This window comes from Molothrus ater, chromosome 3 (genome assembly GCF_012460135.2).
Source record: "Molothrus ater isolate BHLD 08-10-18 breed brown headed cowbird chromosome 3, BPBGC_Mater_1.1, whole genome shotgun sequence".
NCBI lineage: Eukaryota > Metazoa > Chordata > Aves > Passeriformes > Icteridae > Molothrus > Molothrus ater.
In genome coordinates this window covers 109,445,699-109,472,564 of record NC_050480.2, presented here as the reverse complement: position 1 = coordinate 109,472,564, position 26,866 = coordinate 109,445,699, and the positions used below count along the sequence as shown (strand labels likewise).

The window sequence follows — 26,866 nt, the reverse complement described above, 5'->3', positions numbered from 1 at the left end:
TTCTACCCAGAAGTTACTAACAGCAGCTGAGACTGAAAAGTCAAAATCCATCTTCTATCATAATTGAATGAGTAATGAATGAGATGCAGCTTAAGTTTTGGCAGGCAATTAACTAAAAAAAAAAAAAAGCACAGAGCTGAACTGTACTAATAAATAAAGACTGAAATATATTCACTGTCCCAAATACTGATTTTGTTGATTGAAATAGCTGGAATAGGACATAGATCATCCTGCTGCCTGTGTGTCTTGTAGAACACGTCATGTGTCAGGGAACTTACCACATCCTTGGTTTTGTGGTAGAAACACCTTTGCAGCAGTCTAAGGATCAATTCCCTGTCTGGTTTCCAGCTGAAGTTTAATTGTAGAGGTGTGGCCTTGCTGTGACAGCTGGCCTCAGGACAAGAGACCAATCTGCTTAGAAACACTAATGAAGAAAAAAAAGCCAAAACTGCAAAAGCCCCAGTCACTTAATAAACCAAATTATTCAAATCTTTATCTGTCACTGCTTGGTTTTCGACTGGTGTAGTCTTTCTCTGACTCTGTTGATTTCCATGAGGAATATTCTTCCTATGCTCATTCTTGCTTGTCTATGCAGTGGCCATTTTTGAGGTGCTCTGATTGTTTTTTTTCCCTCAAGACAACAAACTTGAGTCAACTCAGCAGGTTAATAACAGTGCAGAATCTGGAGCAGAGGCTGTAACACCAGCAAACTGTGACTGGAAACACTGTCCAGTCTGGTGGATGAATTGAACCTGAAAAACTGGAGGACAGAATGGACAACAGATAAGGTTGCTGAAACTCTTTCTTCAATAGCACCAATTTCAGTCCTGAGCTGAACTAGTGGTGATTAGAAGTTCTTCTTATTTAGTTTTAGCTGAAGGTACATTTAGTGTGAGGTTTTCCCCTTTCTACTTAAATTTAGGTGTTTAATCAAGCTAAGCTTCCTCTAGAGTCAGTGGAGTTGCTCTAACCAACCTGTCCAAATTTATGCCTGACTTCTATGTCTAAAATTGGAGATCTGGGCAAACCTGTGCTTTTGTTTAGGGGTTCAGTGAAAAGCAGATTAAATGGAGTTAAAAACTAATTGTATGGTAACAATGAAAAGTAGGCAAAGACCAGTGGTAACTCTCAATTAATTTTGCTGCAAAAGTAAAAGAGTGGGTCCACAAAAGCTTCTTCTGCTGCCACAGTGCACTTGGCTTGTTAACCAGGCATGAAAGTTTTTTTATTTTTTACTCAAAACAGTTGGTGTCACTGCAAGCATACTTCCCTGATGCAGTTTTCAAAAGTGGTTTTGCCACACAGGATCTCTGGTTTCTGTTTTAATTGATAGGAACAAAGGGGGAGAAACATAAATTTTAATGTTGTTCAAAAATAATAATTTTTAAGCTGTTTTCCTCATACACCTGTCCATAGCTCATTGTGGAAGATTTTTATCTGTTTGCTCATCTTTCCTTTTTATTTCCACATCATAGGCAATTTTCAAGGGAAAGTTTTCCCACTTATTTCTCAGATCCAAATTTGACAAATAAGGAGATAATATCTTGGCATACTTCCAGCAGTTTATACACAGAGCATCCAGTTCCACTGAAGTGCTCTCTACTGGCCGTTCCTAATTTTCTGTGTAGTTTTATTACTGGCTTCACACTGCATGTGTTAATTGGCAAAGAATCAGTGTTTTGATAACACCTTAATTTATCTGACCATAATGATGGCCCAGAGTGGTTCATTAATATTTGTGTTAAATGCATTAATTAATAAAAAAAAAAAACAAACCCACATGTGAAAAATAGATAGGTCTGGATGATAGCAGTAATGAGATCATCTTCCAGCCATCACATGCCCAGTCTAAGACTTTGGATGGCAGAATTGCAGAATGGTTGGAAAAAAAATATTTACGATCATCATCCAACCATGTTCACCTCTAAACCATGTCCTCAAGTGACACTTCCACATGTTATTTTCCCCATGTCCCTGGGCAGCCTGTTCTAATGCTTTACAACACTTTCCATGATGAAAGTTCTCTACATATCTAATCTAAATCTCCCCTAGTGCAACTGGAAGCCATTTCTCTCTTCCTGTCACTTGTTACCTGGGAGAAGAGACTGACAGCCCCCTGACTACTGCCTTATTTCAGGTAGTTGCAGAGACCAGTAAGGTCTTCCCTCAGCTTCCTTTTCTCCAGTTAAGAGGGATATTAAGGTGGGTGCCTCTGAACTAAAATATTACTACTGTGCACGTAGACAGATAAATGCAATGTATGTTTTTTCTTGCTGGGAGATGATGCTCAGCAGCATTTCCTTGAGGAAAGCAAAACCTTCACCAAGGTTTCCCTGAGAATCCAAAGTATACACAAGGGATTGACAGATAAGGTCGGATAAGACCCTGATCCTTCTAAAGGAGCAGTGGGAATCAGACAGGGTAGACAGGGCCGGCCTCCAAATCTTGATATTTTGAGTTGCTCCAGGAGATGCATTTATATATCACTAATTCAAATATCTTTCCATTAAAAACCTCCACAACATAAACTCTGCCCAGAGCAAAATGCCCTTTCCATTAAGGCTTGAATTTCCCATTAATTTCTTATTCATGTTCTTTTATGGGAAGGTGAACCTGAACAGGAGTTAAGAGGTTAGATTTTGTTAGATTAGGCTTTTGGTCCCTCCCTAGAAACTAAATTGTACTTTCCAGCAAAATATAAATACCCAGCCTTTATAACAAGTGGGAGCTCTGCTGTTGAAATAAAGGATAATATTACCATACATACTTGAACAACTCTGCTAAGTCCTGGAGTTCAGGACACTCAGTATTTTACAGATTTGATCAATTTTTTGCCTGGTCACTTACTCTGAATGCAAATTTGCCCAAGCTCTCTGTATGCAGTTTGCATATAAAATCTGACAGAGATTAATTTTTTTAATATAACTTTTTTCCCTTTTCATCTTCTTGCATGGTGCACTATCTACAACTTAGAGGCTACTTTTGCACATTGACTTGTGCTTTGGCACTGCACCCCCGCAAATCTCAGTGGAATTGTTTTCTTTTTGTTTTAATGGATTGAGTGGAAAAATTAACACACCAAAGTGAAGAGAGATAGGAAAGGCAGCCTCTCATGTGACTGTGTTTAAAGTACTGGTGAATTTGTCACAGTTGCATTTCCTCTGATTTTGGAGAAGAGCACATACAGAATTGGTTAGAAGTATTCACTGCAACACCTGGGGAATTATATTTCCTAGAAGATTACAGGGGTAATATTAATTATTGAGAGTTCATTTGTTAGGGAACAGAGGTGATAGTTGGATAAAAATAAGTTTAAATATGTGGGAACTTCCTCCCAATGCTTTTCCTTTTCTACCTGAAATTCTTTTGAAGTTTTTTCTCACTACAGCTTTGCCCTTGGTGAGTTGTCTAGGATTGCTCAATTCTGGAACAACACAAAATGAAGATTGTCATCAGGTTCCCAAACAGTTTTGAATATGTATGTTTATAAAGTTGCTGTTAAAGCCATATCATTTTGCTTTTTTAAAAAATTAGTGAAAACTTTTAGATCCATTTTTTCTTGGAAATCTTGGCTAAACCTCTGAGCTAGAGTTGCTTTAAGTCATACCTGAAAGAGGATATGGTTTGCATCTAAAGACTTTTTAATGACTGTTGTTTCTGACTGGAAAGAGTCAAACCTTGTGCCACAATATTGGAATGAAAATCTCGAGTGGGAGCAGTGGCAGTTAGCCCAGACCCTTGGCTGAAGTAGCACTTGGAAATGACTGCTGTAAATTTTCAGGGAGAAGATTAAATAATTAGTTTGAGGCTGTGGGGATGAGGATTTGATTGCCAGCATTGTTACTACCTTTCCCACAGTTATGGGAAAAGCACATCTGAAAGCCTCTAAATATTAAATATCAAGGGCTAGCAAGTTTTCCAGGGTGCATCCATTATGAGTAAAGACACAAGGACTCCTGCTACTTTTCCTAATCTAGCCTGCCACTTATCTAATATAAATCATCCTAACCAGTTTGGACTACTGCTTTAGGATAATATGAATTGCCTTGCATTAGATCTTCCTCTTTACATAAAAACATTAAATCTGGGTAGCAGATTCTAGACCAGAAAACTATTCAACATAGTCACATTTAGGTGCAATAAATCCAAACTTTAATCTCTGTATAAACTGATTTCCTTGCTGTAATTTCAGAATAATATCTTTATTGTTTCTCTGCTTTGTATGTCTTACCTGTTGGATGAAAATTCTAGGTCTTGTAATGTCATAGATCTGGTTCCTGGTCAAGTTTGACAATCTTTTTTCAGAGATGGAAATTATTTTGAAGCACCAGACAGATCAGGGTTAAATCAACATAGATTTTATTGCCGTGAAATGTTTGATCAAATGTGGTCATTATCTTCATAGACTCATGTAAAACAGGTAGCTTGTATAGGAAATAGAAATATAAAAGATTATGTTTTTCACCACTGAATTATAAATTAAATTAAATGGAAGGAAAAAAAAAACAAACCAAAACTCCAAAGCAATAAAGAGGACATTGTTTGTTGGTGACCAAGTGCGCACTCACATTTAAATACAATCACAACAGCTGCTGTACAGAACAGAATTAATTGTACAAAATAAAGAAAAGTAAAGAATAGCAATAAAAAGATCAGATCTTTCCAAATGACCTTCACTTGGCAAAGGAAAATGACTTTATCTTCCTCCCTCATTCCCCACACAGCTGTATGTGAATTCTTATTAAACCTGTAATGAGGGCAGAGGCAAAGGATACTTTTATAAATACAGTTCCTATATAATTTATTGATTCTTCCTTGTGTTGTAGGCTTGTGTCTTCTACAAACGCTGTTTCTTCTTGTCCTTAGAAATAAAGAATCAGAGCAGCAGAACTATTTCTCCAAAGGATAAATGAAAGTCAAATGACCTTGGAATTCACCAGCAGCCCTTTTGGATCCCTAAGACATCTAAGACCAAAATTTCTTGTTGGTATTAGGAAACAAACAAACAAACAAACAAAAAATAGCAGTTAGAGATTGTAAAGTTAAAACTGGCTCTTAGGACAATAAACAGCCCTTCTTGAGCCTGGCTGCAAAACTGTGAGCTGCGCCTGTGCCACTGAGTCACGTCCAAAGGAGGAGATGAACTGGGGAAATATTTACAGAGAGGTCCAGGATTCCCAAGGACTATACATTGTGCCTGCTTTTTAGCAGATTTTTCTGGTTTTAGGAAAAGTCAAAGAGAAACTTCAAAGAGCAGATTCCGTGTTGATTTGGAGAGCTGAAGTCTTTTCCCAACAAATGTTGGTGTTTATCTTAAAAAAGGAAGCAATTGAAAGGCCTAAATTCACCCCTTCTTCCAGTTCTCCAAGGCAACAGAATGACACTTAGGAGGAGTTAGGGTTAAAGATGGCAGCACAAAGGACAAAGTTCTTGACAGTCTTCAGTTGAAGGTGGCAGAGTCATCTGCTCGTCTGTGATTCCCTCTCCTTAACAGGCCACGTGAGCTCTGTTCCACTTCTCATAATCTGACAAAACTCTACTACATTACCTGTCTGTCATGTAATGGTGCTGAATGAGGGCTGTGTGAACAGAGAACCAAATCTCAGGGCAGAGGTGAGAACTTTGCTCCTACTCTGCCAGACTCACCTGCTAAGCTTAGTCATCACAAGAGCTGTTTGCACTCACAGTGAGTAACACCTTGCTCTAGAAAAATAAGTTTGTAGTCAGTCAGTGTGTTTGCTCCATGAGTAATTTGCTAATAAATCCAAGAGTCAGAAGCTGCTCTTTGTGAGTCAAATGTGCCAGGACTTAGGATAAGGAGTAAGTTCAGGGGCCTACATAAAATATTTTGAGATTCATGGTGGGAAAGGTAAAGGTGTAACTCATACAGAGCTGAGCAATGGGCTGAAGCACAGAAGGATCCAACTACTAAAACAGCACTTGGGTTATGAATCAAATTTTGGGGTCCAACAATCATAATGACTCATTTTCCTGGCCATGAAACTTGGGAGACTTTTCTCTACTCCTTTGATAGTTTTGACATCGGATAAACACTTCCATAATCTCTTAAAGGAAGATATTTTTTTCCTTTTTCTGATCAGATAAATTTCCAAGTCAAAGAGGTACAAGTATACTTCAATCTGACACCAGAGAGCACCCACTACCTTTAAATCATAAACTTCCTTCAGGTTTATCTGGGTCATGAATGTGTTTTGAGATGACAATGTTTTCACAGAGATAAGGACTAAGAAAATAATAAAACCCCCAGACCTACAACATGGGAACATGGACAGCACAGGAATGTAAGTGGGAACCTAGGCTGAGATTTTAACAGGAGCATCAGTGAATTCATTGCTTAAAACCTCACTGAAAGTTCCAGTGTTAAAAACTAAAGGTATTTTGACACCAAACTTTTCAGACAGCTAGTTCAGCAGAAAAGGAAGTGATAATTATTGTTCGCTCAATAAAATTATTAAGTGTGATTAAAAATAGAAATTAGAGAGCCTGCCAAGGTCAGCAAACTTGCAGCTACATTCAAAAAAGAATTTTGCTTTTAAAATGCGCTAAAGTACTAAGGGAAAAACCAGAACGTTTGACATGGAAATAGAAACAACGTCTTAATGGTAAGAACAGATAGCAGTTCAATCAGGTAGAATTAGATCTATATGGACCATTAAAAAAATATAGAGGGGTCATTAAGCCAAAAACTGGAAGTTCTGGGGCTTGAAGTGTGCTCAGATTTATTAATAGTAATAGATTAAAGGGTAATCCAGGGCAAAAATAATCTGTTGCCTGCAGAGCAGACACTCATAGTGATTATGTAACAGTGAGAGACTTAAGTCTTGAAATAAATTATTGTTGGGACCTTGGACCATATCCTGATTAGGCAAATATTTCATATAAGGCTGCATACATATTATTTGCAATGTTAAGCCTTTTAATTTGATGGTAATAAAATGTTGCTTTAACAACAGTTTCATAGATTTATTTGCCCAACCATTTATTCCTCCTTCTCCAAAAAGTCGATGTTTTAGTGGAAAAAACTGAAAAGGATTTAAAAAACCTTTTACTTATATTTTTGCCCAAACAAAATCTAATTTAAATCTATCTACATCTTGAAATAGATGTTCAAATTAAATTGCTTTACAGCACATATTTTAAAGATGTTGCAAATCTGCATATCTGACACAGTTAAACTTTTGAGTTCTCCCTTTCCTCTCCCTCAGTTTGGGCAATAGAAAAAGCAGAATGATTTTCCATTTCACTTTTAGTCATGGTTACCTACTTTCACTCAAGTATCTAATGTTTTAGGACAGTTCCACAATGTTTCTGCTGAAGACATCTCTGAGGACAGTTCATTTGACTTTAGAATTTCTCCAGAAGTACCAGTACATATTCATTAAATTAATTTAATAAAATTAAATTTTTTGAGCCACTTATCTGATCTTGGTATGTTAAGGAGGTGGAGTGCCATGGAGATACAGCTGTTTCCCTCAATGCAGGAAGGCGACTGGATAGCACTAAAGCAGGGATCTGAGTTATACACCTACCCTGAGCAAGGACAACTCTGGGCAAAAGCATAGATTTTTTTTTTCCACAGATTTCTTTAAATAAACAATCAGGGACTCCTTACCTTCTAGAGTGTTTTCTCATGGTGATGGCAATGTCCTTACTGACTTTGAGAGGAACAGCATCATGCCATCATTACTCTATTGCCTTCCATAATTTGAAAGGTGAGGGTGACACTGTTCAGTTTAATTCCTTGCATCTGGCTCTAAACACTGCAGGTGTTTGTCCCAGTCCTCAGGTTTAGTCTAAACTGATCATCCAAGGTGTAATCCATGCTAACAACTTCTAGAGAGTGAAAATGTGTGTGAGAGCTTTTGTCACCCACAGTTATCTACTGCTGTCTCTGGGATCCTCCAGCTCTTCCTCCAAGTGAGTCCAGTTCTCCTAAAGGTTTCATGTCATAACTGTCAAAACTCTGTCTTAGATACCTAAAACATCTCAAATGGCTCTAAACATTTACACATGGACAACTATAGTTCTTCTTAACACAGAAATATCTGAATTGTTCCTTGGAAGAAAAGGTCTGGTTCTGCTGATTTGAAGTAGAGTTTAGATGGACAACACCAAGCCCTCCCAGCAATACCATTCCTTCCTAACATTCTCAATAAGGTGATGTTAGAGAAACAAGAAAAAAGATGGAATGAAGTCTCGTTGAAGGAGTTAGAATGTGACTGGAAAAAGTCCCTAGACTCAAAGAGTCTTGAGCTCAAGCTATACCTCCTGTGTTTTCTGCTCAAGGATGTGTGGTAGATGGTAAAGTAATATTTCAAGAGTACATTAGCAAGGTTATTACCACTCAGCTGCTGTGGACTAAGCCAATCTGTCTTATTTGTTGTTTTGTTTTTATTTTATTTCCAGTGAGTGGATTCTGTTAGACCTCCGCACCTCAGCTGGATTTATAAAGACAATAAAGTTGCAGAAACAAGCTGTTGAAGAAAAGAAAGCATCATAAAATCAAGGCAACACAAAAGGTGACTCCAATTGCCTGCACTGATTGTGTTGAACAGAGACCCAGGTATGGCAGAGTGCTGTGGTACCAGGAGCTGAGAAAATAGAGAACAGAAGCCCATGCTGTCATTTAAACTGAAGTTCACAGAGGGATCAAGGCTCTTACTGAGACTATCAAGGTTTGTTTTCCTTTTAGTCTGCCATGCTCTTTTCACAAGAGACACCATGGCTGCTGCTTGAATGGTCAGGACAGATTCCCAACAGGTTCTGGCCTCATTCCAGTGCAGCTTTATTTTGCATTCCCATGTACAGGATGGTTCATTTGTTCCATGACCCAAGAATTCCTTTCTACCAGATTTCCATGTTGGTTTTTCAATGGTGAGTAGATCAGGTGTTTCCCATGGACCAGAGGAAGCCTTTCTTTCAATCCATCCAGCATGAGAGCAAAGCCAGGATGCTGGAACTGTGTGTCCCACAACTGATGCACTGACCCTAACTCTGCTGCTGGAGAAGAAAGTGCTTCAAATTTCATGCGCCATCTCAGCCAAGTCCAGAAGTGCTTATAAAAAACAGTGTTAGTGTATCATTCAGAACAATCAAATACTACGTGCACAAAAAAGCAGTTTAGAGCAACATAAATTTTAAAAAAGTGACAATTTCATCACACAATTACTGTACACTGCTGTTCTTAGGGTTGAATACTTTCCTCTCTCACGCTCTCTCTTTCTCTCTGTTTTAATCTTTCTTTTTTATTTTCTTTTTATTTTCTTTTTTTTACTATTTTTTTCTTTTTTCCCCCCCCCTTTTTTTTTTTTCCTCTGGATTTGGTCCACTGGAGATAAATTGCCCTCAATGATATATATATTTAAAAAAAATATCAGCAGCAAGACTCTCTCGAAATAGATTCTGTTTGATGTAGCTAGTCTGTCTTTTCTGTTTTGCCCTCTTTCACAGCAGCCTCTGAAGTTTTCCGCAGGGGGGCTTTCTCCGAGTTGGCGTGTCCTTGGCCGGATTCCGCCGCTCCTCCGTTTTTGTGCGATGTGTGCTTTTCCAAGTAGTTCAGCATTTCACTGAGAACAGTTTGGAAAGTGCTTAGGGCAGCACATATTGCAGGAGTTCCAAAACCGTGAGTGATCAAACTACAAATGGGAAAGACAGAAGAAGAAAAAAAAAAAAAAGAAAAAAAAAAAGAAAAAAAGAAAGGGAAAGAAATACACACACACACATAAATATCAATGCACCCACAAACACCAAGGAGTTTATAGTACGCTCATTTTGCTATACTGAAATTCAAGATTTGCTCCCTAAACTATTTATTACCTGTGGGAGAAACAGAAAAGAAAGGAATAGAGCCAAAGAGCAGACTGCATGCAGCTTCAAAGGTTGTTTTTGGTGGAGCCTCAGTTCTGAAACACCACAGGACAGACTCTCAGCAAGTGCAGACTGACACAGGGCTGTTGACTTCAGAGAAGCCAAGACAGAATCCATGCCCTTGGCTCTTCAGCATTGCTAATTTTCCAGTGTCATAAAGTCTGGCTCCCCCTTCTTGAGTAAATAAAAAAAATTCTGGATCATACTAAGTTGACTTGATGATCTTGGAGGTCTTTTCCACCCTTAATGATTCTATGATTTTATAGCTCTTAAACATGACCTGATTATTCTAAATGAAGATATGACTGCATCTGTACTAGGAAATTCAGCAAAGCCAAGGATTCCATCTCCAACCCTCAGCACAATTGGCATGATTTGGTCATATCCCTGCTGCTACGCTCATGGACCATCCAACAGGGTGAGATCTGAAGTTCCTGCTGGGAATAGACCCTGGTCAATATCCTTGGCCAATACCCGTGTTCAAGCAATGAACAGAAAATGTTTCACATAGGGCTGGTTTAGCTAGGCTGAATTAATGCATAATCATAACCAATTATTGGCAAAAATAACACAATTCTAATGATGCTTCCCTGGTAGTGTTGAATTTACTGATATAGATTTGTCCTGTTGCACCTGCCACCTAAACATCTAAATAAGGGGATTTTATAAACACTGAATTTTTATTGTCATTGTTCCTAGCTGCCGCCTGTAGATCCAGAAGTGTGAAAGTTTTCTACATGTCTTATCTCTTGGATACCATCTCTGTGAAGACCATAGAATCCCAGAATTTTCTGAGTTGGAAAGGACCTTAAAGAACATCTCATTCCATCCCCCTGGCATGGGCAGGGACAGCTTCCACTACCCCAGGTTGCTCCCAGCCCCATCCAACCTGGCCTTGGACACTTCCAGAGATCCAGGGACAGCCACAGCTTCTCTGGGCAACTGGTGCCAGAGCCTCTCCACCCTCAGAGTGAGGAATTTCTTCCCAATATCCCATCAAACTCTGCCCTCTGTCAGTGGGAAGCCATTCCTCCTTTTCCTATCACTCTATGCCCTTATCCAAAGTCCCTCTCCAGGTACCATGGAGCCTGTTAGGACACAAGAAGGGGCTTTAAGGCCTCCCCAGAGCCTTTTCTTCTCCAGGCTGAACAATCCCAATCAGCCTTTCATTGTAGCAGAACTGCTCCAGCCCTCTAACCATCTTCATGAACTCCTCTGGACTTGTTCCAACAGCTCCACGTCTTTCCTATGCTGGGGACCCCAGAGCTGCATGCAAACCTGCAGGATGTCCCAGCTACCATAGGATATGGGACATGCCACTAGAAATTGGTTTTTAGGCAATTGTCTTTGGCATCATTTGCCTAAATATTATGTGTGCAGTATAAGATTATCATGAAAGGGCCAAAAAACCCAAAGTTATTATGGAGCAACCAAGTTGTTCTCCTTGTTATAGTGATTCATTTTCATAAGTGGTATGTGAAAACAAAAACCCCTGCCCGAATCATCCAGATTTTTAGTTTTAATTCAGAAACATAAATTAAAAATTATTTCAAAGATTGAAATGCCATTGAAATTTTCAAAAGTGATTTCAGTTATTTTAATCCCACTCAGAGAAGAAAAAAGATGAAAGGGACAGAAGCTAATTTTTGAGTTTGTGGACATTTTTGGGAAATAAATACTTTATATTGGTTTGAGTGAAGGGAAAAGAAAACCCACATCACAGTGATTTCGCCAAGGAAAAATAATTGTTTCCTATTCCCTGCTGGTTAAGATTTTGTCCCTACAGTCACTCTTTGGCTGTCTTGGGCACCACATCAGTAAATCCTGATCTGATGTAGAGACCCACGTGAGGGTTAGAAATATGAATATTTCACTTCAGTGACCTGTTTCCTCTGCACTTTGACTTCTTAGTCTTTCCAGGCTTTTTCAGAAAAAATGTGAAAATGTAGGGACTAAGGGGAAAGAGGTTTTAGAGGACATGGACAATTGGTAGGATGTTGTAAGTGTAAAAAAAAAACACATGGAAAAGGCTTCAAGATATTTCTTTGGGTCCCCTTTCTGTCTGCTAGACATGGGAAACCTATTTGATAGGAAAGCTGGTATCTTAGGGAAGACACAAAAATATGTGAATTCCAACCAAAATGAGTGCTCAATATGGAAATATGTCTTCATTTCAGATTGGGAGTGGCATAGTCTTTTATAAAAGGTCTCCAAAAGGCTATTTCCAAATAACTAGCATTTAGAACATTTATCCATCAGTCTCCAGGCACTTTTCAAAGCAGGAATTTATATTTACTCGCAGTTAGTAATGTGAGGAAAATTATAATTAAATATTTACAAGCAATATTTTGCAGACATCAATTAATAATACCACATAAAGTTTGGATGCTTGAAGTTTGAATTTGTATCAATATCTGGATCTTTATAATTTATCATTGCAAAGAGGTAAAAATACCTCAGTTTAATTTTAATTTCTTTTTAGGTATACCTGGCATACCTAAAAAGAATTATAAAAATCATCATCATTGTAAGTCATGTTTTAAATAGCTGTAAAAACTAGATCAGCAGTAGCAAATATGAGCATTCTAAGTCCTTTCAAGTCACTTTAGGAGTCAGGTGATTTAATGATTTTGTGTTGCATTTTATAATAATTTCTGGTCTTCAGAAGTCCAGAGAAATTAAAATGTGATGGAGTTTGCAGAAACAGTAAGCAAGAAAAAGGAAATTAAAGGTATCATTACTAGTTATGTTATTGCATGATTTTTACACTGCTTGTGTGCTCTTCTGGGTCCTGATTTGGGGAACTGACTATACTGAGACACGTAAAAATCTTTATGGTCTTGCAAATAAAAGAAACTTGTGTAGGTATTATAGAAGCTGGAAATATCTGCATTCATTCATTCATTCATTCATTCATTCATTCATTCATTCATTCATTCATTCATTCATTTCCAGTAGATTCAAATAATATAATCACAGAATCATTCAGGTTGGAAAATACCAGCAAGATCATCGGGTCCAACCATTCTCCCAGCACTGCCAAGCCCCTCATTAAACCATGTCCCCAAAAGCCACATCTGTGTGGTTATTGAACACTTTCAGGGATGGTGAACCCACCATTTCCCTGGGCAGCCTTTTCCAATACCTGACCACCCTTTCAGGTAAGTTTTTCCTAATATCCAATCTAAATCTCTCCTGGCTCAACTTGAGGTTGTTTCCCTGTGTCCTATCACTTGTTACCTGGGAAGAAAGACTGACTCCCACCTGGCTACAATCTGCTTTCAGGGCATTGTAGAGACTGAGAAGGTCAAGTAAACAGTAAGTTTAATAGAGGATTAAATGGAAAAGAAACTTTCTGGCCTACAATTTTTGAAACTTTCAATTTGGGAACAAAAGGAATGATACTGTGTTCGTTTGACTGCTCAATAGACCCTGAGAAGTAAAGTGGGAATACTACCTTCAAAACTTAGAGGGATTGTCTCAGAAATGATCTCTAGGGGTGGGAACAAACTTTAATGTTCTGCAAGGCTGAACAAGACTGTAGAAAATCCCAGAATGGGACAAAATCTTATATTAAGATACGTATGTGTAGGTGCCAACTTGTAGGTGTAAACATCAACAGTGCCAAACTCCTGTTACCACCAAAGAGGACTTAATGTAGTTTCCTATCTGTAAGAGTCTACAGTGATTTGATATGTCCTGTGACATTTGGAACATCTGCGCAGATTTGATAGATATGATACAGGACTGAAGTCCAGCCCACTTCTAGATGTTTTAGTGCTGGGCAGGTTATCCTTGTGTATCTCAAATTGTTTACGCAAATGAATTGAGCCCTGGGGCTTTGTTCAAGACACTCACAGAGGTCTGGAGAATGAATTAGCATATTAAATGGATGTGTCTCCTTTATGGTTAGCTGCACCATTCCCCTGGCTACACTAGGGGCTCCATCCTAAATAAAAATGTGATTTGGGTGCTATTTGAGATGTTCTGAGGTACCCAGACATCTATGTCATGTGAACAGGTAATAATACAGGGGGGTTAGAGGGGACCAGGACCATTTTAAAGCAGCAGTGGGTGGATGGAATACCTAATAGCACCTAAAAAAGCTCAGGGGTATCTTGCCCTAGATCTTCATTGACTACATGAGAAGCTCAGACATCCAGCTCACATAAAAGCACCAAGATATTGCTACTTTATCCAGAGCAGAATTTGAAACTTCTGATTTAAAAAACTAACGCTCATAGGAAAAAAATGTTTTGGAGTAAGTAAGGGGTCTCCTTCCTTTACAGTTTAGCCTTTTAGTTACCAGTAACCATTAAATATGGCAGCTCTCGCCAACATAGCCTTATGTCTCTTATTAAAAAACCAACTCTTTTTAGTGAAAAGGTGCTGCAGAGTGTGGTAACTCTACTTTCAGTTCCTGATGAATAGATTCTTCTCCACAAATGGGGATATGCAGAGCCTTTTAATTTTCCCATGAAGCTTATTAAGAGAAATAATTTTTTAGAAAATTTCTAACCAGCCCTTCTTGCCAAGCTCCTATGAGGGTGTATTTTATTAGGCTCACTTTAGGTAATGAGCATAAAAGGCCGAGAGATATTATCTTCTACTTTATCTTACATTTCTATCAGTAATTCCCCCTGCTCTAATTTTGGTGGTCCTTACTTCCCTGCAAGTTAAAGTCTTTGAAAAATTCAAGAAAGTTGGATAATTTCCCTTTGCTGATGAAAGTAAGTTTCAAGTTTGGGAGAAAATCTGATTTTACATTTAAATCAGACATAACAGACAGAAGATTAATGGCAGAGCATTCAAATGTGTTTCTTGAAAGTCAAATTTAGCTGCCTGATTTTCCAGGCTAATTGAGCTCACACTGAAATGTGGGTTAATTTTTGGTATTCTCCATACCTATGAAAGGAGTTGCTTTCATTATCATACTTTCATTTGGTTTTATAAGCCTAAAATTAAACATGGTGGTTTCATAATGGAGTCTTCTGGGTATTCTCAGCTTTGTAGTGCATCCCACTACAGCTCCTATAAACCAACTTTATTGTTCTGAGAGGCAAGGCTGAAATCTCTGATTCTGGTGTTGGAGAGGTGCAGAAAGAAGGCAATGAATATCAGGCCAACAGATTACAAAGCCTGGTGCTTGAGGATATCCAGACCTGCCTGTAATTCTGCCCAATGCTATGATGCAATTATGTCTGCTCATGTTTTAATGATGGCCTTACTTAAAAGTGGAAAGATCCAAGTGTGCCTGAAGGCTTGGAGTCTCATTTGGCAACCACCTCAAGGACTCCTCCCTACCCCAGGCTGGTGAAGCTCTGACATGAAGCAAGGAAACAGCTTCCCTCTCAGTGGGGAGGGGGAAGAGGCCATCTGCACAGAATGTTTACATCCTCATTTAAAATAAATAAGCCCTTTAAAATAATAATAATGAAGACAAAGAAACCTTGAACTTATTGGTCAGATTTTCTTAGAACTTTGACTGTGAAAACTCCATGATTATCCAAATTCAACAGCACACAGCTGATGACAGATGGTAAGATATGATATGACGTTTAATGGCTGTAAAGGAAATGATAAAATATTTGTATCTCTTCACTGACACAAGTAACATCTGAATATAGAGGCGGACATATTGACTTTGAGGTGCTTCTGTTTCAAGGTCTCTCTTGTGAAGGTTGCCTAGAAAGTTAAATGGTGATAACTTTACTTCAGAAGCTCAGAAGGTCTAACCATGACAAAAGTTAGACTGATAGTTAAAAATCAGAACATGGGCAGTGTATATTACAGGGATAAGAAGGATCAGAGTAGCAAACAGTACAGAAGTTGCCTTCAAACTAGGCTCTCATGTTTTCCTTCTGTTCATAGCCTATTAAGGACAAGTCCTCCTAAGCAGATTGACCTCCTTCTACCATGTGTAAAACCCAAGGAGAAAATAGGAGGAGAGCTTTAGAGCTGGGGCCCCAAGTTTAAGATAATCTATTTTGGCTGATGTCCCAAATTTAAGATAATCTATTTCATATCTGTAAATTTCAGACTTTAGGGCTCATTTTCCACACTAAGAAGAATTGCCCAGGCAACAGAACTGAAACTTCCAAAAACTGTGGAGTGTTTCTGAACTGTAGACCAAAGTTTAAAACATTTAGTGGTTCATTTTTACTTTATGGGAAGGCAAAGAAACAGATGAAGTTCATTCAATTTACTACCATCCATAATTTTTTCCAGTGAGGAAATGTAGCTGAGAAGCCCTATTGCCCTCCTCAAATGAGAGAGACCAAGAATTAACATTTCTAAACACGCTCATGACAAAATGCAATCGATTTTGTAGCCTTTTAATTTGGAAAGGAGGGGAGGGCATTCCTTTTTCTTTTGGGAAACATGAGAGTGCCTTAAATTCTTTAAGAAATCTTAAGTTCTGTGTTGAAAATCTAAGCACCTCCAAAGATTTTTTTGCATCTTTGATGAATGTATGTACATTTTTTTCCCATGATTATGGAACCTAGTTTTTAATGAATCAGATAAAAAAAAGAAAACAGATTTTTGTCTGTTTTTTTGACTCCATAAGTTGTGACTTTGAAGGAATATGGTAACATACAGCTCATTACAAAAACCTACTAAAATATTAGAAATTAGAAAGGATTTAGTTCATCAAGAGAGCAGGACAAGATGATTGAGACCTTACTAAGTAAAGATCAAGGAAGGAATCCCTTGGAAAGGAAGTGAGGGAATGATACCAGAAGAAGGCACTCTAAGACTTATGGTAAATAAAGAGATGAGGAAAAAACAGTAAAAATAAAATTTAAAAAAAGAAAATAAATAAATAAACAATTTGTTGGTTCACAGTGCCTCAGCACTGGGCACCAGTGTTGTTCCTCTCAGTTCAATCCAAAGATTGAGGGAGCTCCTGGAAATCAGGGAACTCTAGAGGGCACCAGAGGTGTTTCACCATAAACTTCGTTGTGCACCAGGCTTCTTCCAGTCCCTGCATCCAAACAGGAGGTTGCCGCTGTGAACTGAGATCACTGGAATTACAACAGAAGCTGCTCTACCTCCTGATAAGCAAAGTGTAAAAAAAAAAAAGAGAGAACAATGTACAAAAGGGGGTGAGCACATCTTTGAAGACAACCCACAAGTAAAGTCTTTGGGCTTGGCTTCTTGTTACAGTTTAAAGAACACACTGAGCTTCAAAACCTGTTTCAGTGCTCCGTTTTCCCCTTTGGAAAGAAGGATGTTACTTTCTCACTGCTCCCAAAGTCTGAGATTCTGGTTTCTTGTCTGTCACTTTTCGTGTCACCTCGTCAGCGTGGTGCCAGGCACTGGCAGGAGGCTGACAGCTCCAGGCTCAGCGAGCAGCTGAGCGACAAAACTCTTGTCTCAAACGGTTTCACAGGAAGGGAGTTTCATATCAGCTGGATGGCTCGACAGAACACAGAATAATCCATAAGGATGCTGATTGCTTTCATTACCTAACTTTAGTATTCTGAACTTATTACTTTTTGTGTGTCTGTTTTTATAAGGTTTCTGCAGTGAAGGGAGTGTCACGTACAAGAAAGTAGTTTTCCCTTTGCTGTTTTGCTGTCTTTATATATAAAATAGAAGACCTGGGTGTGATTTTGCATCTTGATGAAATGTAGCCTTGAAGTTAAAGGATCAAATACAACTGCAGTAGTCAGTGGATAATCTCCTTTCCCTATATGATGGATGGCATTAGTAGGGTATCTGAAATTTCCAAACACCACAGATTCTTAGAGACACAATTGTCCCGAAAGCAAATGTAGAAGATATATCTATACCTAATTTTACAAGTGAAGAAAGTGAGGCTAGGAGGGTGTTTGATGAGGTCATGGAGTCTGTATGCATAAACCAAGACACAGACATAGATCTTGTGAGTATAATGTCAGAAAGTCTTCTGTTTGAGAGGTTTATGTGTTATGGCTTTGGTATTGCAGCACAGAATGTGGGTTATTTTTGATGGGTTTTCTGCTAACTCTAGTTTACACAGGATTCTGGGAAACCAAGAAAAGAATTCTGTTAAAAATTAAAAAAAAAAGGGACAAAACTGTTCTGATGTAAGGGCAGGGTAAGAAGAAAAAGACATGAAGACATATCAATTTAACTTTCAGGTTCCTGGCTGAATCTCAGATGTGACAGTGAAATGGAAGAGAGAAGAAAGGATGTGTTCTCTCTACTCAACAGGAGAGAAATAGTAGCTAAATATATATATATATATATATATATATATATATTTTAATTGCTGTCTTATTGATTTGCATATTTGGTCCAATTAGAGGGATACCCTAAATGCTGATCTGAGTGGCAGATGCATGTGAAACAGGACGTCTCTTCACACCTAAAATGACCCCAGGTCTCCCCATTCACCAGACAGGTGAATCACTCTAAGGTTCTTAAACTGAAGCTGAGGAATGCTGTTGATTCAGCTTTAGCTGCATTAGCAAAGTAAAAATACAGAGATTCCTCAGGCCATGAGTGACCTGGCACAGCCTGGCCCCACCTCTATCAATCAAGCATTTTGACATGAAAGTAGTGGCCATAGCCAAGCTTCCAACTGAGGCAAGGCTGAGCAGTGCCTGGGAATTGTTTGGGACAGAAAGAGGTGGTCTTGGCCAAATTCATTCAAAGAACCACAGAAGCATCCAAACATTACAGACATTTGTGATCCAGTGTCCAGGTCTAAAGGCACACAGTTGATTAGATTAATTTTTGTGTATCTTTTGAGTATCTTTGTGTATCTTAATTTCTGCCTGTCTTCTTTCCGTCTTTGAAATGTGACACAAACACTTCCCTGCTTCACAGCAGGAATCTCTACAACAGAGAATAATTGGTTAATCTGCTCTGGTTCTCTGCTCTGGAGAGGGCTGGATGCACTAAATACATGAGTAATGCAGAAATACCACAGAGATGAGTGATATGGAATGATGGATATTTCCCACACTGACATGTCTCAGATCTACCTGTACAGCCTTAAAAGGAAAAGGATGGGGTTTGATGGTTGTGTTGGTCAATGTTGATCCAGATCCAGCAGAAGAACCTGTTGATTGCAATGTCACCATTCAGCTCTGCTGATTTAGAGGCAGAATTACATTGTTGGGGGTTATCCAAGACTTCACCTTCTCCCCTCACAACTCCCTGTGTCATAAAATCTCTGAGTGTGTATGTCAGAGCCCTTGTGTCTCCAGGCAGACTTATCTTCACCTGCTGCAGGTCATGATTGCCCTTGTTTGCTGTTTCTGGGCTTTTTGAAAGTGAATTATTCTCAGTGTTTTACATATGTTTTGCTTACATCTATCCTTTTGCTATCTCTAAATGTTACAATCACAATGCTAAAGAAAGATTTATATAAGCTGAAAGGTCCTGAAAAAAATAGAGATGAAGCCTCAGCTGTACTGACATCTGTAAGATTTGAATCTGGTTTAAGTTCCATGAGAAATTAACTCCCCAGCTTTTCCCTCTTCCATACTCAGGTGCATGCACATGTACACAGAAACGTCACATGATTCTGAGGGATTCTGGGGAAAAACCCTCTGAATTATAAGTAAGAGAAGGTATTTTAAAAGAAATTGAGTTTTATGTAAGTACTTTCCTTTTCTCTTTCATTTCTACTTCTCTTTCTTTTGCTCTTGCTCTTCTCACTCTTTGCTCTCCTGATGATAGTTATGGTCTCTCCACTTTGAAAGTAAGGGGTGAGAAAAACAGGTTCCTCCCATTACAGCTATAGAAAATTTCAGGCTCTTTTCTAGTACTGATATGCTGACTTTGCTCTCCTTTGTAGTAAACCCACAAATGCTTTGCACAAATCAGCCTTTAGAGGACAATAAAGAGCTCCTGTGTCCGGACAAAAAGTCTCAGCACTTAGTAATGGAAATGGATTTTTCCAGGGTTTTGGGTTTTTTTGTTTGCTTCATGGCTTCAATATGAATTTTTCCTCAGAAACTGGGGGTGGGGTAGCTCAAGTGGTGGCTTTCAGGCCAGGCACAACCCACAGGACAATTTGTGTTCAAGGTGTGCAAGACCAGGCTGGGTGGGGCTTTGAGCAGCCTGGTCTGGTGGAAGTGTCACTGCCCATGGCAGAGAGGCTGGAACAAGGTGGTCTTTAAGGTCTCTTCCAACCTTTCCAGCTCAAAGAAGAGATGAAGGATAGGTTGGGCAGTCCTACAACCTATCACCTCTTCCTGAATGCAGATTTATGTAATGCTTGGAAATCCGAGCTACCCCAACACTTAGCCTGTGAGATTTGGGATCCAGCCCTGGCAAGGCAGGACTTCCCTAAATCTAAATTTATAACACAGGCAGCACCTTAATGGCCTGTAATAAGGGCCAGTGCTTCCAGGATTTCTAAAATTACACTTTTATTGGTGATATATATGTTCCACCGTACCCAGGAATAGTTTGGGTTAGTGCTAGTCAGACCAGGAGGAAAAAAACCCCAGAAATTCTCCAGATGAAGAGAAGCTCAGATAGCCAATGCCTCTTCTCTGGCACTACTTTTATCTGCTAGTACCAATATATTTGAAGCTATTTGAGGTTATCAATACAACTTCAACAGCCTACTGAAAAGCAACGTTATCAATGTATATTCTCTGCAGTCAGGTCCTCTAAAATGTACTGAAAAGGGAGAAAAGTTGAATGAAAAAAGCATAAAATGACTCTGGCTCAGGTAGTGGACAATATTTGCTGCTATTAATGTAAGGGTCTGAATTGTCTGTTCATGATTGAATAATATTGGAAAATCACTCCTCATGGAGCATTGAGTTTTGGAATTCAGGTCATGATGAACATCTCAGATAGCAGCTGCAAAAACAGGGGTGTGCCAAAGGTGTACAAGAGTCTCTGATTTTTTGCATAAGGTTGTGCAAAATCCAGCAGTTCTCAGGCTCACTGGCAGCTCCTTTGAAGATTTCCCTTTTTGTGCTTTGTGTGATATTTGAGTTTGGAGTTTGAGCAAACCCAACACTTCTGATCCCTTCATGGGGACTATCCTGTACTTCAGGTTGGACACATTTGCAGATCTTTATGAACTAAGACTCAGTGGAAAAAATTCAGAGAGAAGCATGAACTTGGAGATTTAAAACAGAGGAAATGGGGAAAAAACTGCTTCTATCTGATCTGTGCCAGGCTTTGAACCCTGATCTTAAAAATTAACATAGAACAGGTAACATAAGGAGAAAGTGGAGTACACAACTCTACACTGAACAGTTGTAGGGGAATTTATTCCTAAAGAAAACTCCCTTTCACTCCAATGCAGTAGAGGCTGGATCCAATTCCACTGTAGATATCTGATGTTATAGCTCTTCAGAAAGCCTTTCAATATCTTAGAACTTATTTTAGTAATAGACATTTGTGTGATTCTTCTGATTTTTTTTATGGTCATAAAAATTCTCTTCAGATTTCTGAAGATTTCATCATATCATAGAATCATGGAGTGGTTTGGGTTGGAAGGGACATTAAAGATTCTCTTGTTCCCCCATGGCAGGGGGTTGGAACAAGATGAGATTTAATGTTCCTTCCACCCTAACCATTCTATGATTTTGTGATATTTCATCTCAAGAAGACAAGTAGTGGTAGTAGGGGTTGAGATGATCTGGGTGTGAAGACTGATGGATTTAGGAAATGGGAATAATGATTTTTTTTGCCTACATTAGGTTTAGCTGTCCATAGTGTGACTAGTGTGTACTAGTTGACTAATCTCCCATTCTGGTGCAGATCTACACCAGACTGTTCAGCCAATGGAGTTTAGAGAAAAATTCTAGCTACACTGATGTAGACGTCTATGTTAGACCTGTAGACCTGTAGATTTCTCAAGCTACACAGGTGAGATTCCTGGACACTGTGGCAGAAGATGTACAGCTGGCTGCAATGGAGGCTCCTACAGGCACCTGAGCAGAGTCAGAAGTCCGGGTCAGAAGCTGATCTGACCTCAGCATCTCTACACTAGCTGGAAAAGAAATATGGTCTCATTTCCACCTCTGGGTCTGGCAGCCCTCACCATTCCCTGAGCACAATTAGAGAAGGCTCTGATTTAAGGCCAGGGAAGATCCTGTGTAGGATCAAGGCCTGTGCTCCTCCAGGTGCCCATCTTCAGTCCAACACTTGAGCTCTGCAGCAGACATAAAAGAAAGTGCTGACTGATCCAGAGCTGCCTGCAGAAACTTTTCCCTCCAACTGCCGAAGGCATCAGAGAAGGAAGGATGGGAGCTATACCAGTTGATAGCTTTGTAGCTAAAGCTTTCAGCATTTTATCCTGACTACTATTTCTACTTTAAACACAGGAATCCTTAGGGATTAGCCACCTCTTATCACATTTCCTCTGTGTGCATGCAATAGGGAATTATCTCTTTTTTCACAAGCTTAGGTAGCTGATTAAAATCCCTCTATGAACATTCTGCATAAATAAGGATGTTTCTTTTGATGTGTGCATGTAGTTGGGTGTTTTGGAGTGTGTATTATGGAAAATATAAACACAGCTGGGTGCTCTGTGTGTGCACATGCACAGCACTGCTTGAGGAAAGGACTGGGATGGTCCTGGTGTGTTCTTACACAGGTGGGGTACACACAGATATGTGTGAGAATAAACGGGAATGTCAGGAATGTGTTCACTTGTGGATGGGGAATTACCCTTGCCACTCCACATCTCAACAGGTGTATGGAAGAAGTGGGATGTTGGGTATTTTTGGGATTCCACTCCAAGTCTGAGAGACTAAGCATTAGTTATCACAGCACCTATCAGAATGTTAGTAGCTAACAGATGTTGGGATATTGGGACATGGAAGTTGTCTGTGCAACCAGTGAAAGAAGAGTGGCTCAGCTGGTTGTGCTAAAGAATACACAGCACAGTTCTAAGCCTTTATAGTGCTATGAAACTTGCTTAATTTTATGGTTGGCAAACAACTCTCTGGGACAGTTTGTCACATATATTGGTTAGTGGATGGAAAAAATTAACAATCAGTAGCCTCAGCAAGTCATGTATTCCCCTCTGTGGCCTGAGCAAAAGACAGGAGCACCTCCAGGATGTTCCATCCGACTTATCTTTTTAGATAACTTAAATGACCCCACGATTTCAAGGTGGCCCTCTGGAAGATCCCACATCACTCCTGACTGTATCTGACACATTGCCCAAAGCAAAAAGGTGAAATTGCAACTCCTCCTTTATTAGCTCGGCAACTCCTGAACAAATAAACTTCTGTAACCCCAAAACATGTGTACACTTTTATACATAATTAGGATAAAATTTGAATGAAGTTTGGACTTGGTGTGCATACATGGGTCTTTGTCTTCAAAACAACTTCTAAGCCTGTTTAAACCAGTACATTAAATATTGTTCAAGAACCGGGTCTAAATATATCATCAGTCTGGCTTTTTGGTGTGAGTCAGTTTTTATTCTCCCAGATTTTTCCAGTGTGTTGTTTGGAAATTAGTGCAGTCAAATTGTTTTAGTAGGTAGTGTACTTTAAGGCCAACCTGATTTGGAAGCCAAAGAGTTAATAAAATAGTCCTGGTAAGATACTGTCAAGTGATCTCAGCAGCTTAGAGGAGCTTCTGGAACTATTTATTTAATTGTAAAGGATGCAACCTCTTATTCCTATTACTTCTATTTTGATTAATTTACACTAGTTCAGAACTTGAGTTTCTGCTTCTGGACCATCCACTTGTAAGCTGTGATTTGGCTCACATTTAAAGCAAGAAAATTTTATGGGAGGATTTGACCAGTAGATGCAGAAAATATCTTATTCAAACTCAGATTGTGGTCCTAGAAACAGGTTGAATGCAACAAACTTGAACTACATTGCTGGGCAAACCTGCATTTTTAATAGGCACAGCCAGCAGGGATTATGGATGTTAATTAATTATTTGCATGTCTTTTAGGTTAGGGAACAAATACCATTAAGACATCATATGCAGTCTAAATCAAAAGTATGGATTTTCAGTTTCCCCTTTCAAAATCATACCTGAAATGTGTTAAATGTCTCTGGATGTCGAGGTCTAATATTGGAGTCGGTCTGGAGGATCCGAGGGGTGATCTGTCTTGACTTAGAAGGTCTTGGAATTCTTTACATATTTGTCTAAAAGGAAAACGGAAATCCTTCCATAAAACAGGTGTAATCTTTCCCATAAAGCTGATTCTCAAAACAGTCCCACCTTGTCCTGAGTGACCTCATTCATAACAGAATTGCTTGGCAGAATTGTTGTTACAGAAATTAAAGACAAACAAATCCATCTCTGGCTTACCTGCCCCAAATTCTCAGAACTAACAACATCCAGAATCTCTTGAACAGGAATATTTTCCCTGTGAAACCATATTAATGCTAACATTTTAAAATGTGATTTTAAAATCCCTGAATAGGACCCATTCTGGCAGTGTAAAGTCTAGCTTAGCTCACCTACATTGGCAGCAAGCCTTATGGTTAAAGGAATTGGTGAATTTGCATTAGAATATACCTGAAATGTGTAAATTACTCTGTTATTTAGTTTGTGTAAATACACCAATACTTGTACATGGGCTTGTGTACATTGTGGGCACTGCTTTTTCTGCAAGTTGAAGCTCTGGACATTTTGGACTTGCCTTCTTGACTCCCAACCCTTAGGACAAAGGGGGTGTGAAGGAAGGACCCTTTGTAGTGAGAATTCAGGGTCTGTCTGCTCTGGTCTCCCACCAGCATAGTAGCCCATCTTCTATGTAAAGGAAGGATGGTCTCACTGTTTTCCCTCTCCCACTCAGTCTTCTCTGAGGCTTCTCAGGATGCCTCAGCACCTGGGGGTTTAATTTATTCCCTGGAATTCCCCTATATGGCACCTAGCAATAGGAAATACCCAACAATAAGGCTTTTTGTTCTTGTGTTGTTGCCTTGCTGTTCGTAAATTAGCCCAGGAATGTTCTACCAACAAACTTTTAAAAAGAGAAACCAAATCAGTTCCATTTAGCTCATGTCCTCAGAAGATCATTATCTGGAAGATGAATGAACAGACATCACTTACTTTCACTTGGTTTATGATTCAGTTAATTGAAAAAAGGAAAGGGGACCTGTCCAAATCAGCATGGAGCTCTCCATTGCCTGTACTGGAAATAAAGGCACTAATGGGGGATCAGGAGGGCATGGTCACCTCCAGATGATCAGGACACCCACTTGGGGACCTGATCTTTGTTGGGTTAAGCTGGTACTGGTCACAGTGACTGCATGTAGCCTGGTAGCAGTGCCACCCAGTGAAGTGTAGAGTGACAAGGGCCACCCTCACACCTGCAGACCATTTGTCACCATCTGATAACATCCATACAGTTATGTTCCTCTGGCAGCACAGATGCAACAACTGTGCCTAGGGCCAGTTTCTAATGCTAAAGAGCATCTCTGTTGGTCCATGATCCCTTTTAGGAGACTTATTGCACACCTGGTCCTAGATAAAGTTTGGGTTCTTCATTATCACCTTGTAACTCCTGTCTTTTGGGACATGCATATAATGGAAAAAAATGGGTAAACTCAGCTCGTTGGTCTTTACAAAGTCCTTCACTGCTGAGTTATAAGCAAGAAAACTGTGCTAGGCTGGTTTTACCCTTCACTTTATGACAGTGATACAAGCTGGGAACAGAGATCTTGGATAGCTCTCTCTTGACTAAGAAGAGATGCAGAAACCAATTTCCTGCTGTGCTGCTGGACCCCATCCAAGCCTGATTTCTCTAAATGCTTGTCATCTGCATGGACCTAGACACTGACTGCTTGAAAAGACAGCATCACCCCAGCCTTTCAGGCAAAGAGAGGTATTCAGCAGAAATGTATGTAAATGCAGCATACAGTTTTAATGAATCAGGTCCTTAGAGGAAAAACAGTTCCTTTCAACAACTGAAAACAGTCAGTCATTTTGGCTTCTAAACAATCCACTATCCCCAGTCGGCCCTGTCAGCACTGCTCTTCTCTCCTTCCTCCAACCTCTACTTTCTACCTGTTGAAAAAGTTCATCTTAAAAGTTCTTTTATTTTAACAAAGGAAAGTGTCAGAACCAAGTGTGCAATTAAGTTCCCTTCTATCTTCACGTGTCAAAAGTCTTTCGTGAATGTTGGCAGATTGAAAGAAAAGAAAAAAACTTTTTTATTATACATGAAAACCTGCAAAAGGCAGTAACCTACTTTTTTTTTCAAGGGGATTTCTAGGCAAAGTGGTGTCTCAGAGCCTCCACTACCAGTAAAATATCACCTGGGGTAGTGACAGGGAGAGGGATTGGAAGTTTTTTGCTGAGTTGGACTGTGATTTTGAAAAAGCAAAGGAAGATGGTTGTGCTGTTCTAGGGGGGCCACAGGTTAATAAAAATAGTCCTGGTCAGTCTTGCATAGAAGACATCTAATGATTTGTGATACATGGTCAGATGATCCACTATATGACCAGAAAAAGAGAAAAAATTCTGTACGGGGTCGTAACAAGAGCCCATGATCCCTACCAGTGGCCAAAGCAAATGTCTGGTGTTGAGTACAAGAGTGGGAAATGTGACCCCATGAATCTGATTTTTTCCAAGTGTGGCTGAGTTTCCAGGAATCCAAGGACCAGATATCAGAGAAGTGTCATGAGCCAGATGCTGAGTAGTCTGTGCTGGCTGTAATCAACTCCACAATAAAATTATTATTCACAGTATTCTGGTTGGGTCTGTGTAAATGTCTGTCCCTCTGATCATATGGAAGACCTTGTGCTGTGAAACCCCGGGGTGTTTCCTGTAGGATGCTGAGCCTCTCCAGCAACTGGAATAGTTGACACAGCCTTCAGCAGTGTTGCAACCATCCAATCTGTGAACTGGTCAGGTTCTGTCCCCTGCTGTAAAGCCTCTCAAGCTCTCCCATGCCTCTGCAAGGCAAATTAACCCATATTTAAAGACCCTATAAAACCAGGTCCTACTATATTTTTTTCTATTTCTACATGACTTGAATACGTATCCTGAGACCTTTTTTACATTTCTAGGGTTGACGGGCCAATATAAAAAC

The 26,866-nt window shown here is 39.4% G+C and overlaps 1 protein-coding gene across 3 annotated transcripts in view; it reads right to left on the bottom strand.

Moving 5' to 3' along the window:
- Positions 1-4,342: 4,342 nt before the first annotated feature.
- Positions 4,343-26,866, bottom strand: part of TFAP2D (transcription factor AP-2 delta) — a 53,762-nt gene continuing 31,238 nt past the window's right edge. For all 3 annotated transcript variants that reach the window (XM_036380376.2, XM_036380375.2, XM_036380377.2), the window contains 2 exons: positions 23,856-23,969; positions 4,343-9,656 (listed from right to left, as the gene is read on the bottom strand). In XM_036380376.2, the coding sequence (XP_036236269.1) occupies positions 9,437-9,656; positions 23,856-23,969 (334 nt within the window). In that variant the 3' untranslated portion in view covers positions 4,343-9,436. The remainder of the gene's footprint in view (positions 9,657-23,855; positions 23,970-26,866) is intronic.